General features: G+C 29.1%; 1 protein-coding gene and 1 long non-coding RNA gene across 3 annotated transcripts; one reads left to right on the forward strand and one right to left on the reverse strand.

Moving 5' to 3' along the window:
- Positions 1-408: 408 nt before the first annotated feature.
- LOC140665070 (uncharacterized) lies at positions 409-13,566 on the forward strand. The gene is made up of 3 exons (XR_012046544.1): positions 409-482; positions 12,539-12,714; positions 13,467-13,566. It is a non-coding gene; the product is annotated as an uncharacterized lncRNA (long non-coding RNA).
- On the reverse strand, positions 10,294-12,817 carry LOC140665060 (UDP-glucosyltransferase 2-like). 2 transcript variants are annotated; one of them, XM_072890760.1, is made up of 5 exons: positions 12,260-12,817; positions 11,521-11,891; positions 11,105-11,324; positions 10,783-11,002; positions 10,294-10,597 (listed from the first exon to the last, which is right to left on the reverse strand). In XM_072890760.1, the coding sequence occupies exons 1-5, from the start codon at positions 12,735-12,737 to the stop codon at positions 10,294-10,296; spliced, it is 1,593 nt and encodes a 530-aa protein (XP_072746861.1). In that variant the 5' UTR covers positions 12,738-12,817. The 2 variants fall into 2 exon arrangements, with proteins under 2 accessions (XP_072746861.1, XP_072746870.1); XM_072890769.1 differs by lacking the exon at positions 10,294-10,597 and having other exon boundaries at positions 10,779-11,002.
- Positions 13,567-15,295: the final 1,729 nt, after the last annotated feature.

Raw genomic sequence — 15,295 nt, forward strand, 5'->3', positions numbered from 1 at the left:
GAGTTTGGTGTTATCTTGAACATTTGACTTAAAATCTTATTGGATAATGTAATAGATACTTTGAAAAGTAATTTTGATTTTTACCTCATTTTTTGAGAGTCTAAAATACTAAAAAAAAACCTGCGTTTAAGTTGAAAGATCTAGTGCCTATTCTTACGAAAGAAAAAAACATGTGCGCTTACAGAGGTTAATATTGATAATATATGTTGTTTACATACTATACAAACTTAATACAATAGGTACTAGCTATATTACTCAACGTTTTAGCGGAATTCGAAAACATCGATATGTAATCACATTATCATTTCTATTATGTAAAAATGAGTTATTAATTCGAGTCTACTAGTCTATTTAATCTATATACTACTAGTTTCTAATCTATATCTACATAACAACAATATTTTTTTAATGAATGTCATAACAATCTTCCTTTTTCTTTCCATCGCTCATCAATATTGGATAACAGCTATTGAACTGAAAGCGTAAGTAAATAAATAAACCTGTTATTATTTGCTTTATTTTCACTACGTTGATAATTTCTATTTAGCATGCGTCAATTTCTTATATCTAGACCATCAGCTTTGTGAAAATGTGAAAATTGAATAATAACATTGAAATTAATTTATAGTAATATGTATATATATATATATATATATATATATATATATATACATACATATACATATACGAATACAGGTATTATATACTTTACAAATTCATACATACATATAGTGTATCACTTTGTTCTGCAATAGTAACAAATATTATACATGTATTATTGCAATATATTTAATTTATTATTCTAATGTTTCGCGATATACAATATGTTTGATTATCTTTCCGGGGTGAAAATGGACAAATGTTTTGGCATGCCCACTTTGAAGTAAACAATATGTATCAAATTGACCATTGGAATTCATAGATTTTCTTAAATTATCACAAAATATCAAGGAGATGAAAGCAAATAGAAGGGTGAGGTGCCTAGATTTTATAATAGCCTATATTTTCTGCAGGATCCTAGAGAATAACTATGCAAATTTTGGTTCAAATCGGTCAAAGGGTTTAGGAGTTTATAGAGACAGATATTCTGTTATATATATATATATATATATATATATATATATATATATATATATATAATATATTACAATGTAATGCAAACTGGTATTTCGAAACAAACAAACCAATTCAACATTTTGGAAGGTACCAATACATAACAATAATGGCAAACAACATATTAACTTTTAACTCAAATTTAATGTAAACTAATTGCTTTGATATAACAATCTAACAGAAAGAGAGAGAGAGAGAGAGAGAGAGAGAGAGAGAGAGAGAGGGAGAGGAGAGAAAGTTATCTCATAAAATAATTTATAACTTTTCAATCAATTATATTTTCTCATAATTCCTTGTGGAATGTGTATACGTATAATTTATCTATAAAATAAAGTTCAAAATAACAATCTTACGGAAATTTCCAGCAGTGAATGCCGCATGCTTCACTGGCTGATAAAGCTGTCATAAGATCTGGTGGATTTTTCATAAGTCGTGCCACGAATAAGAGACTCGAGCAAAAGGGTAGAAGAGAGATTTACGTCAATCTAGTTCACCAGCCGACACGAGAGAGGAGTAATCAAATTTTCCCTTAAGATAGCGGCAAACGCGTCGTCGTATTTGCTGAACACTTGACAGAATCTCTCAGGCCCGACGGGTTTACTACGATTATACGTCCATAATGCTCGCGCGCTAACAGCAGCTTGATTGCGTGAAAAAAAGAGGGAAGTTACACAAAAACGAAATTTACTGCACGATATTGAGACGGATAATATACGGGCATTTCTAACGAGATGATTTTCACCGAGTCATTTCACGGATATCAAGTCATGGTGTCTACTCTTTTTCGAGTACCGTATAATAATTATTTAAAATGCCGTTACAAGAGGAACCTGCAATGCTGTAGATTATGAGAATTCTCGATACGATTCAACTTCGTATGAGACTGATGCATGCTTAATGACTCATTTTCATAATTTTCATTTGCATTTATACTCCCTTATTATTCTAGACGCAAAGTTTCTCTAGCATAATGACATTTACGTGATTATTCCACGCGCCGTGTCAACGCATGTTGTTTCTGTGCAGTGAAGCGGATTCTACTGAAGTTCCGTGAGAATTTTGATAATTAATATTCATTGTGAAAATCATGCAGGCGTAAAAGAGAATGTAACGCAAAACTCAGAAAACGTGTATATCGTATATGATATGTCGTAACAAAATTACATAGATTAAAATTGTTTAAGCTTTGTTTTTCATGGATTAAGAAAAAAATGTTAAATTTTAATTATGTCCCATACATTTGGTCAAATTAATGTTTCACATCATAAAACGCAATTTAACTTCTTAAGCCACATAATTAGATATAACTTCAAAGTTTTGCCTTTTTTCTACTCTAGAGGAAAGCTTAATCCGAATGCAAACATGTACGAGCGTGAAATATGAGATAAATACATCTTTGATCGTTCCTATAATAGAACATTTTCGTGTGTTTTTTTTTCCTTTTACATGGTGATACTACAAGGAAAGTAGAAATCTTTTGAAGCGTCTCTTTCGTTCTCGTGTTGCTTCTGTCGCAGTGCTGACTGTTTATGTTTTCTCGCAGCGATGCGTTCAACTGAGGGCGCGTCTTCATTTACTTTGGAAATGAAAGTGTTACAATAAGATGAGGGGGGGTGGAAGGGTGCGGCAGCTTTTATTGGTACATCCTAGAGCCATTTTGCATTTTCTATCTTTGCAGCAGTCGTCACCGACTTTCTCCCTATTTACGCGTGGAATCCAACCTCTTCCTGCAGTTTTTCATTCTTCCCATCCTCCTTACTCTCTTTCTCACCCCTTCCTTTCTTTCGCTTCTCACCTTCTGTGAACGCACGATTCCTCCTGTTCATTCGAGCATCGAGCAAATTACTTTCTGAGTGGCTCCGTCGAGTCGTAACTCGTCTCACCCATTCGTCCATTCTTTCCTCTTTTTCGTGCTCATATCCCAGTTTCTTCGAGAATCTGGATGGATATCGATCATTATTAATCTTTACATTTCGAGGGGCAATCTTTCCAAGTTTTCATCGTGCAGTTATTAAATGGGCGCTCTTAATCGTGCCGGATACAAAGAGTAGAATATTGGAAGTATATTTATTTCTGTCGGGCGAATAGAAGTATTGCATTGCGAGTTTCCGTGCAATATCAAACTTATTTCCTCACTAAAAACAGTGGATATTAAAAATGAATAATATCACTATTACGATTTTAATATATAAATAATATATAAATAATATAAATAAATGGATATATAAGTAAATATATATTAATTAATTTTTAATATCTATTGAAAAAGAAGGAATATAATAATATCACAAAAGTCTTTACATTAAACATAAATTTCTAAATTTTTTCCTTTTTTTCTATTAAAACATATATGAAATTTGTAATATACATATTGTCGAGTTAATCTTACTGTGTATATGTATATGCGGTTTAATATAACAAGATATGTCAGATAATCATAAATAGGTTAAATAAATTTAGTCTTTGATGTTTGAGCAAACTCGTAATGTCCACCGCGTGAGGTATGTATGTGTGTATGTGTGTATATTACGTGTGTTTATTATGAATTATATAATATACTCAAATACACACACACACACACACACAGAACGATAGCGGTTCTAGCTGTTTGCAATATCATCATTAATAAATTATAACGCAGGCATTTAGTGCATTCATATGTTAGAACATTCTTTTTTATAATTATTAAAATTATATAATTATAAAAAATTAATATAATTTTAATAATTATAAAAATAATTATAATTTATAATTACCATATAGGTATCTATCTAAAGAGAGCACAAATGTATAACATGAATTTACAAAACTGATGAATATAAAATTGAATTTTTTTTTTGTGGAGGCTATCTTCTATATATAGTGCATCGCGCAAAAGAACATGATGAATATATGGATGCGGAAGTAATACCCGATAGCGATCAACTTTCATCCATGTATCCCGTTTTTGTTGCTACCGTAATAATAGCCGTAGCAACAGCGAGAGAAGCACCTCAAGGGAAGTATCGATCGGGGACTTAGAACACGGAAGATGCTTTCCCTGTAAAAGTTTGACGCTAGAGACATTTACTTTTGCTTTATATATATATTTATAGTTTAACAAACACAAATGCATTAAAACAATACGTGTATATCGGTCTGATCACCGCACATGTAACACAAAATAATTAATTTTCTGTATGTATGTAGTCCGCATGTGATAAAAAACCAGTTAAGATTATGAATTTTAACATTTAAATAATTATAAATAATATAAAAAACAGAATAAGCATATAATTATACAAAAATTTATCTAAAAAAATGTGTAAACAGTTATTTGTGTATAATTCGTAAATATTTTATTTTGCAACACCAAGTAATTTAAATATATTTAGAGGTGTGAGTTTGTATTGTGAAAAGAAATATTAAAACAAATTTGTAATTAATTATATAGAGTGTTTTCAAGTTTTCTCAATAATTGTCAGTCCTAAGAAATAAATATTTTGAAATAATTTTAAATAATCAGATCACAAGTAGTATTAATGATAATTTTATGGGTACAGAAATACTTGCTTGCGTATTATTTGTTTGATATTAATGTATATCAATTAATCTGATAAGATCGTATTAAAGTCATTATTTCAGATTAAAATTTGTGTTTATCTATAAATATATTGTTTCATTATATCTATATTTTAATTATTAATATTTAATGATATAATATAAATATATGTTTTTGCGTTGCTATTTTTGACTAAAGTAATTAACATAAGCATTATTCTAAATTTGTCATATATGATGGTGTATACTACCACTGTCCGAGAGGCAGACATTCTAATGTATTCGGCGCCTACAATATCGACATATACATTGCCGATATATACACTGTGTCACTTTAAATTTACGGTATCGCGATGCATTTACTTTCAATAATTAACTATCAAACAAATTTGGAATTACTTTTATCGTAGTAAATATTGAATCAGATATTTTTTTATTTTTCTCTCTCAATATATGGATAAATTAATATATGGATAAATAAATTTTAAAATAAACTTTATTAAAGTATAATATATTTCAAATGGATTGAATTACTGAAACTAAAATATTATGTTATCTATTTATGGGATTAAATATTATATCATTTGTTGGTAAATGTTTACTTAAACTTACACAGTTCAAATTGTTTTCATTTTTGGATACGTTAGAGGGTATGTTCTTGAACCCCCACTCCGAAAGAAATAATCTAACCCAACTTATTTTTGTTTTTAATATTAAAATAAAAAATAGGAAAGTTCCGTCTCTTCCTCGTTTACGCGTTGACCATAAAATTTTAAAAACAAATATCAAGGTTAAAATTATTAATATTAAACAGCGTACACACATAACTAAAATAGATATACACCGCTCTTTCTTAATTTAGATTCTACTTTACATTTGGAAAAAATATCCAACTTTCAACACACTCTTTATATATGTCCATACACTATTATCATATCATCAGCTGTAAGTTAGCACAATTTATGTATCATTACCTTGAGCTATATCGACCTGACTCGGCATTTGTGCATTATTTTCTTACAATTAAATATTAATGACGCCAATAGCAAAGCTATCATTGTTATGTCACTTATGTCAATTTATTCTTACTTTAACATTATTAAACTTTGTCAAGAAAAAAATTAGTGAAGAATACATGTTAAAATTATATAGATTAAATAATACATTAAAAATATTCATTAACATTAAATAAATAATTATTTATGTTTACTCGGCTCGAGCATTGCAAATTATTTGTTGTCAGAAAAATTATATTTTAAAAATAGAATATTAAATAATAAAAAAAAAGTTTATATATAACTAATAAAAAATCTAATTATTATAACATACGAATTACAGGAAATAATGAATAAAATTGAACTGCTTTTTACCCAGAAATTATCGTCAATACTATTAAAAGTACAAAAGTTACACATTAACCTTTAACTGATTTCGATAGTAAAATGTAAAAAAGTTAAAAGTTAACAAAGAATGCGTTAATTAATAGGTTATAAACCCTTTTATAAGGCGACTTAAAAGAAAAATAGGAGAAAATTGAATTTCCCGGAAAGTAAAGTTTAGTGGAGCGCAATAATGCATTGTTCACTCTAATCATCCAAGTCGATGAGAAAAAAATAACGTTATTTCTTATAGTCTAGCAATCACTTTCTAGTTTATTCAGGCCGTTTTATTACGACACATAACAACTCATCGAGGTCTGCTTCGCGGAAGCATTTTACATTATTAACATTTCTCGGTAAAAGTTGTAAATATTCTTATGAGAAGTAGGTTTCGTTCAAAATTTCATTGCGTTACCTTCGTAAGTTGCATATAAAATAATCAAGCTCGAGTAACTTTTGATTCTTTTGTTTAACATGTATCTACACATGCAAGAATGAGTTGCAAACTTTTCCTTCTATCATCTAAGTGTCTTTTCTCGCCATCAAAACGCCTAACCAACATTTCTCCCCGAAATACCTAGTGTCCAAGATCTGGTTGACGTGTCCAGCGAGTCGTGCGTACTTCTCCTCCATCCGACTACCAGAGTTTGCGTTGGTGTCGCGTAATAACAGCCTCTCGCGTCGCATAGCAGTTTCGCAAGTTTTGCAAGCTGCTTCTGTTCCGTGAAGCGGATCGAATTCGTGGATTCGGGAATTGCGAGCACCCCTTTCCTCCGCTTTTTTCCATCTCGGTCCGCCGCTCTACGCTATGTACGTGTCTCTCAGCTTCTAGGTATCCCCCGTTTACTCTCCATTCCGGTCCCGGCACAACGGCAAACAATGTCCGGAGTAGTTTGGGGGAGCTTGGCAACGTGCAAATGCGGCTTAACGTACAAATGCGACTCTCACTTCCTCTGTGTCGGTCCTTTGCGATGGCAACCGGGCTGAATGGAAATAAACGCATGGAAATAAACGTCTACTCGCGACCCGCTCTCCATTGCGAAATGCTATGAAGAGAAGCGAACTAACCGCGACATTTTCTCACCAATACTCTTGTTGACGCATACTTCCGTTTCCTATATAGTTTCTTTTTTTGTGTATATTGTATATAGATATATATTTGTTATCGCATATGAAGTTTGCGCTCGTAATTTGCGTGAATTAAATTCTGTGATACTGTGACAATATACATATACATATAACTCTATGTGCGATTATATTTTCTTAATAATTCGCGTAACATCTTCTTTAGTCCAAGTGCCAAGACAATTTTATCAAGCAGATATTGTGCATATTTTAACGCGCGTATAATAAAATGCAGTCGCTACGTACGATTTATACACTACTCGCCATAACAAAGAGACTAGTTCAGAAATGCTACATTTCCGTCCGTTTCGCTTTGCACGTATATACATCGCTGATGCATAAAATCTCACCAGGCCACGCGATCCAAAGTTGCTGGACCGCGACTAATCTCGCTTGTACGACTATCAGCGCGTTAGTCCGCATCGAACAAATCGTTTAGAAGAGATAATAGTAGTTACAGAGAGAGAGAGAGAGAGAGAAGCGTCTGAGTACCGTTGCGATATAAGCGGTGTGTGCGGGACGATGGTGAACCTCGGCACTTCCGGAAACCACAGGCGGTGGAGGGATGCAGTTTTGCTCGAGGTCAGCACGTTGCGAATTGGCGCGCTGTTACTTTCATCGCGTCTGAGAGACGCCCTTTGACTTCCCACGGCTAATTTGCGAGGTCGTTACAGGGCGCAAAAGCAATTTTAATTGTTTCGCTGCGTATGGCACACAGGAGAATATGTGCGCGCGCGAACACAATTGTGTCGAGTTGATCGACCAACATCTAACTATGTCTATTCTTCTGCTATGGAGATTGCGGTCGAACATTGTTAAACTCATAAACGGACTACTATTCGACTAAAGCGCTATCTAAATTCCTTTCCAAGTCAGTGAAATGGTAACACGAAATTGAACATAGTGTTAATGCGCCCGCGAAAACTAACAGAACTCGCTGTCTCATTCGACTTTGTATATAGAGGTCTTATTATTAGTATTAAAAAAAGATACAATAACAAACCGCGTAACAAAATTAAATTTATTAAATAATAAAATTTAAGCTAATTACGGAAAATTCCTGAGATGTTGCGGACAGAAAAAAAAGTTTTTAAGGAAATAAGCATATTCAAAAGAACAAGAGAAGTATATATCTATAGCCCGCGGCTATTTAGCTACAAATTAAACGATAAACGCGCGACTTAAGTGCTGAAAGAAATTACCATGGCATAATTTCCGGAATGGACACGTTGAAAGCCCTTTAAGCTTAATTGGATTCGAAGGAAAGCGTTTCGGGGCGCTGTATTTCTTAAGACGATATCGATCTGCGCTGACTTTATGCGATCTCATCAGGCGTAAAGCGTTGCAATTTATGCCATGTAGAAAACTATCCCACGATTTCTACGACTTTCTCTACAGACATATACTATGGAATTTCGAATTATACGATTACATGAAATAGGAAGTAATCTCATATTTACCAGTTCACCAAGAGTATAATTTTATTTAAACATATATAAATATATAATTACAAAATTTATCACGTTATATTTTAATATTTAATATACTTTTTCCATATAGAAAAAAAGAAAATAAATATTGTTATTAATATCTGTGAGTTTATAATATTTTCTAATTTGTATACAATTATTTTTAAATACCAAAAATATAACTTCTTCTATCTTTTTAACGCAAAAATCATGTTCTAAATTTTTTGTGAATTACGTATATCTGTCAACTTATTAGTACAAGAGTAACAACGCAATTATTATTAATATTTTATTCGCACACAGTTATGTTTTTTGACATATCAAAATTTTAATATTACTTGTTACGAAGTATAACCATAACTTGAACCATTAAATAGATATTATACCTATAAGCGCCACGTTACCAACAACAATGAATTAAATGAAAACTCATTTGAGATTAAATGCATATAGCATCAAAGTTACTTTATTCTGATGTAGCTGTCATAGACGTATATGACTCTCTTCGCTTCTGTTATCCGTCGCTCTTTTCCGAACGCCATTTTACCGTACTCTACATTCTTTGTAGGAAAAAGACGAGGTCTTGAGCATCTCGAACCGTGCCTTCGTAATAGGGTACTTTTTTGCGATAGCTGCACCCGCCTCTTCGAATCTTCCCATCCTTCAGGCAACATACTTCGTAAGATACAGGAGCTAGTGGTCTTTTCTCGTCTCATGGTATCTACCTTTTCTCCTTCATGCATAATTCCAATGTGTGATAGAAATTGTAGTGAGATAAAAAATGTGAATAACTGATCAAAGTGAACAATATAAGATTAAAGTTAAAGAGCAACTACTAGGAGTAATTAAAGTTAAAAATAGTTTTTAATCCAACGATATATGGATGACTTGTTTTGTTTCTATTTTTTATATAAATAGTGTCTAAGATCTTACGCTAAAGCATATATGCAAAAATAGAAATAGGTTACAATAATTGTTCCTTTATTAGAAATACATCCACGAACTGCAAGTCTGATGTGATACAATTAGTCAAATGATAATTACATCGAATAACAAAAAGAAATAATTTTTTCACAATTATATGTATTTTTATTATCTGTTATATCATATATATATATATATATATATATATATATATATATATATTATTATTATTATTATATTTTTATTATTTTATTTTGCATTAAATATTTTATCAAATTTTTTAAAAATTATCAGTTACTATCAATTTTAAGATAAATATATTAATATCAAAATTGCTTGAAAATGTATGATAATAGAAAAATTAATATAATTAATAAAAAAATTAAAGACATGAAATTTAACAAAAAATTCATATAATTGATACAATTAAAATACTATTATACACATTATAGCAGTATTTGAAAAATATTTGAAATAATTGGATTATTGTAGATGCCAATAAATTCCTTTTTTATATTATGTTTATATATTTCTTGTATTTTTTTTGTTTCTATTAATTTCAAATAATTAATTTGAAAAACTGAATATATCTCTGATTATTTGCAACACAACAAAATGTAATTTTAAATCTCTTAAATATGTTTGAAATACATTTATGTGTGAATAGGTTTTGATATTTGTCAACTGCTTTATAAAAAATGGGATTATATGTACAAAATATAATTCTGCTATGTATCTAAAAATCAATTAATTTTTTTTGTAATATCGACTTGCTTCTTCGTATATATATTACGATTAAATATTATTTTTAACAATGTATAGATTATTACTAATATGCAAAATAATATTACAAATGTTGCAATTGAGAAAATTGCTATAATATCCACATCATATCTTTGATACCAAGGGTCATAACGAATACTGTTACTAAGATGAGAAGCACCTTTATGACGAATTATATACTCAATCCACCAAATTGCATTTTCCAATGTATTATAAGGTTTATCTTCATTTAATGCTTTAAGTTTAAGCATTCTTTCTTTATATCTAGAGAAAAAAAAATATGTTTTAAAAATAATATTATATATTTTACAATCACATTTTCCTAATTATGTAAAGATTTTGAAATGTAGTGTTGCATAATGATTAGATTTCTATGAAAATAATTAGTAATTTGTTTTATTTAAAGAAGATTTATTGCATAAAGAATTATTTACGCAAAAAATAATTACCTTTTATCATTTAAAATATCTGTTATGGATGCTTTTAAATTTTCTCTCGAAACATCTTCAATATTTAGACATTTTCCAACTCCGAAAGATATCATTTTGTTAATATGAGTATACTGATCGGCTATAATTGGTATTCCTATGAGTGGTACTGCGTTAAAAATAGCTTCTTCCGTGCTTTGAAGTCCACCTTGATATATAAACAACTTAATTTTAGGATGAGCTGTAAAATGAGAAGCACAGTAAAATGTATAATTAATGATTATATAAATAAAAGAGAGGATACATCTTCATTAGATTTTTCATTTTTATGTCATAGATTTACCAAGAATGCTCTGTTGAGGAAGCCATTTAGCGGTGTAAATATTATCAGATTTATTTATTAATTCTTCGTCCATTTTCCACACTATTTTGCATGGTAAACTTGCAAAAGTATCATAAAATATGTTTAACATATCCTTGGAAAAAGATGACATCAGAATATTTGTACCTAGACTCATGTAAATAAATCCATTTGGTACATCTGTCAGAAATTTAGCCAAGTCCTGCAACAAGATAAAATTATCAATATAATATACATATTTATTGTATTTATTTTTTAGAAAAAATAATATATATACGAAAAGTAATAGACTTTAGATACAAAGCCTATATATTAAATATGAATAATAAATGTTAGCAAATATATTAAGTAATTCCAATAATAAAAATTTAACAATATTATTTGAATGTAATAGTTACTTTTGGTAAAGCTGGAGGTTTTTTTGAAATATGGAAATGTCCAAATGATATAATATTAGGTACTGTCGGTCTTATAAATGAAGTAACTTCTTGTTGAGTGTGAAGCAGAATACTAGTGTTTCTCTCTATGTCAGTTATGTCTGGTATATTTTTTCCAAGATATTTTTCTGCTATTGCTTGCTGCTCAGGATAGAAATCATTCAATATGTAATATATATGATACCATTGTTGAATAAAATTCGTTAATCTCTGCCACAATGACAGATTAATACCAGTAGCTTTTTTCATTTCCCAATTGGAAGGATGTGATGGCAAAAGAGGTGCACCAAGAATATAATAATTATAACTATACAATCCTAATGATGATAAACCTATAAACAAATGCAAACATTACATTAGTAATAAGTTATGTATATGTAATTATTTAAATAAAATGTTTGAATTTAAAAGTCTGCGCAAGAAATAATATTGTGTATACATCACTCATATTCACGATATAAAAAGTAATTAAGCTAATTATTTGTTTATATTTAACTGTCTATATGGAATAATAACAAATATTTATATTAAGAAGCCAAATTGAAAATTTTATTAAGTTATGTATGATCTTTTTTGATATTTTTGCTAAGAAAAGAAGAAAATTTTAGTTTAAATTGATTTTAAATAATCTTCTTAAAGATAAAGTATAAGAAATAGTAAATAATATATATGCTATATAATTTTTTTATCATTCTCTTACCTATAAAAGGTGCATTAAATCTGTACGCCAGTGGATAGAGACCAGGTGTCTTTAAAGCTTCTATAATTACTACGTCAAACTTTTGGTCACTCTTTGGTTCATACAGTTTACGTACTTCTGAATGTTCATAAATATTCTTTGTCAATATGTGGCCAAATTTGAACAAATAGTTACGCTCTACACTCAGCCATGTGTACTTCATTTGTTCAACATGGTTTATTCCTTTCAACAATTTATAATTGAAATGGAAATCAATTTCTGTTAAATTTTTAATGCTAGGATCATTAAGTGGATCCGTTGTTAGAACAACAAGTTCGTGTCCTCGTTGGCTTAAAGCAGTCCATAATGATTGAAAGGCAACTTGATGACTGTAGGATGGTATCGGCATAATTGCTAAGATTCTTGCAGCTTCCAAGAATGGTGTAACAATGCACAGAAGACACATCATCCAAAATGTAATTTTGACAATCGGTCCCATTTTTTTATTGATAACAAAACGTAAAAATTTAATTTTAATTATAGGACACTACTGTAAAATCTATTGACTTGCAAAAAAAGTCTGCCTTTATCTGTTTCACTGTCTCGTTTTTTACCGAGAACACATACTTATTCCTTTTGTAATAAATAATGACATGTACATACGAAATATGATTATCACTGCTTTGACAATATTGCGCAATATTTAGATATCCTCAGAAATGCATTTAACATGTAGCTTCATAATAGATAATGCAAATTAGAATTTTTTTCAAAATTAGAAATAATTGATAGCGTGGAGATTTTTTATCTGCATATTACTTTGTAATGACGAAGAAGTTTCATGTCTTACATAATAAAATATACTTAAATTTGACAAATATATGTAAAATTTTATAGAATATATTGAAAATATTTGATTTATCAAAACGAATATTGTACGTGACATGAGATTATGAACAAGACATGTGATTAAGATAGACGTATATAGGTTTGCATTTACATTTAGAATACATATTCAAAACCTTATATATTAGCATTTCGTATGTAAAATAATTTTCTTTAGATACAATTGTTATCTAGTCTACTTATTTGCAAACTCGGCAGCAATATGACAGCAAAAATTTGATATAGAAATTTTTTAAGCCCTATATGTTCTTATGTATTTTAAATTATGCCAATAAATAATAAAAATATATTTTTTCTGCTGTTACATGACTTTAAATCATAGATGAGTTGAAGCGGAAAGTGAAATTGGTTTGAAAACAATGGTATAGATTGCGCATGCGTATCTTATAGACCGTGGCAAATGAAAAACTCGCAAAATCAATGGACCGAAACTGTGGAGATTCGTTTCTTTTATTTCTCGTCATCTTCATCTGTCACACTAGTCCTCTATCTGACTGCGTGGGCTGTTTTTCTTCTGACCGCAAGAAAGTGAAATCTCGCCCGTCGTCATAATACGGAACAACTTTTGTTTTTAAAAACTTCTGATACAACTCTAGTAAAAACGTGTTAATCAACACATTATAATTATGACTCTTTGAGAGAAGTTACATTTATTACACGTACATATTAAGATACTAGAAACTTTATGTTAAATTAACTATGTTAATTGCAAATTTCTTACCTTTTTAATGCACAAAATTGTCATAGCCAATTATGATATATAATATTTTATAAAATAATATAAAAATTATAAAGAAATATTATTTTTAAATAATTTTGAGAATTTAATTTTTAATATCTCGCGCGAGTACACATTTAAAATATTCAACTATTTATTTTATAATTAACTATTTCCTAACTACTTGAGCAGAGATGTACATTATTTGAAATAAATGCATTTAAAATGGAAATGTAAAATGTAAAATGTCTATTTTGTATTTTCCATTTAAAATACATGTTTTCAAAAGCCATTTTATATTTTCATTTCAATAGTTTTTATTTTCTATGTTCTATTTCAAATAAATCTTTTTTTGCAAATTTAAAAATTAATCGAGATATTGATAATATTAGTCCTACACGGTAAAAAATTTTGTGTTAAATTTAACACATTTCTTGTGTCCCAATTTAGCCACTCTAATTTTAATGTTAATTTAACAGAAGGCAAATATGTAAACAAATAACACAAATAATATGTAAAAAATTAACACAAAAATGTGAATTGTAAGATTTACTTGTTAATTGTGTTGTTTTAACTCTTAGAAATGAATATTAACTCAATGCAGAAAAGTTAAAATAACATAACGACAGTTATATTAACATAAGAGTATGTTAAAAATTTAACACAAAAATTTCTACACAAGAAAATTTCAACAAAAATACAAAATTTTTTTTAACGTGTAAATATCAATAAATGGATATTTATGTAACATTGCATTGCACTTGTTCATTGTAAAATAAATTCTAGATTAAATATTTAGTATTTTAGTCATTATGTGTATAACCAAGTTATTATCACCCATTCATGCAATTGTATATCATGCAGTGATGTTAGAATACAGATCTAATTTCACGTAAAAAATAAGAACGGATAATATAAGATCTAACAATAAAATCTAGATAGATAATAAGAATAAGAATTTAAATATAAATAAATATAAGAATATAAATATTTAAAAAAAGTCATTTTTATTTAAAAAAATTATTTGAAAAATGTCTATTTTTCATTTCCTACTTGAAATAGATGTTTAAAAATTATTTTGTATTTTGCATTTTTAAATGGAAATGTTGCAACTATTTCGCATTTTCTATTTTAAATAAATTTGGACCCCCATTTTGCACATCTCTGTACTTGATAATATTGCTAAATCATATTATTTTATGAATAAAACTTAAATATTTTGTCCAAAATTATTCTTGTGAGTAAAATATTTTCCGCTTTTTCATTGTCTCAATCAAAATAATGTTAGTTTTCAGGTAACTTCTTTAATCTAGTGACAATTTTCATTAATTTTTATTATTTTTTTTCTATCAAATTCCATAATTAAAGTAAGAATGCTGTGTTAATTGCGAATAAATAAGACTAAGTATAAGAAAAAGCAAACGCTGAAGCTT

This window comes from Anoplolepis gracilipes, chromosome 1 (genome assembly GCF_047496725.1).
Source record: "Anoplolepis gracilipes chromosome 1, ASM4749672v1, whole genome shotgun sequence".
Lineage (NCBI taxonomy): Eukaryota > Metazoa > Arthropoda > Insecta > Hymenoptera > Formicidae > Anoplolepis > Anoplolepis gracilipes.

Coding starts and splice junctions, on each gene's coding strand:
- LOC140665060 (XM_072890760.1), bottom strand. CDS start 12,737: ATGGGACCGATTGTCAAAATTACATTTTGGATGATGTGTCTTCTGTGC. Junction 11,892..12,259: donor ATTTAATGCACCTTTTATAG/GTAAGAGAATGA, acceptor ATTTGTTTATAG/GTTTATCATCATTAGGATTG. Junction 11,003..11,104: donor TCCTCAACAGAGCATTCTTG/GTAAATCTATGA, acceptor CTCATTTTACAG/CTCATCCTAAAATTAAGTTG.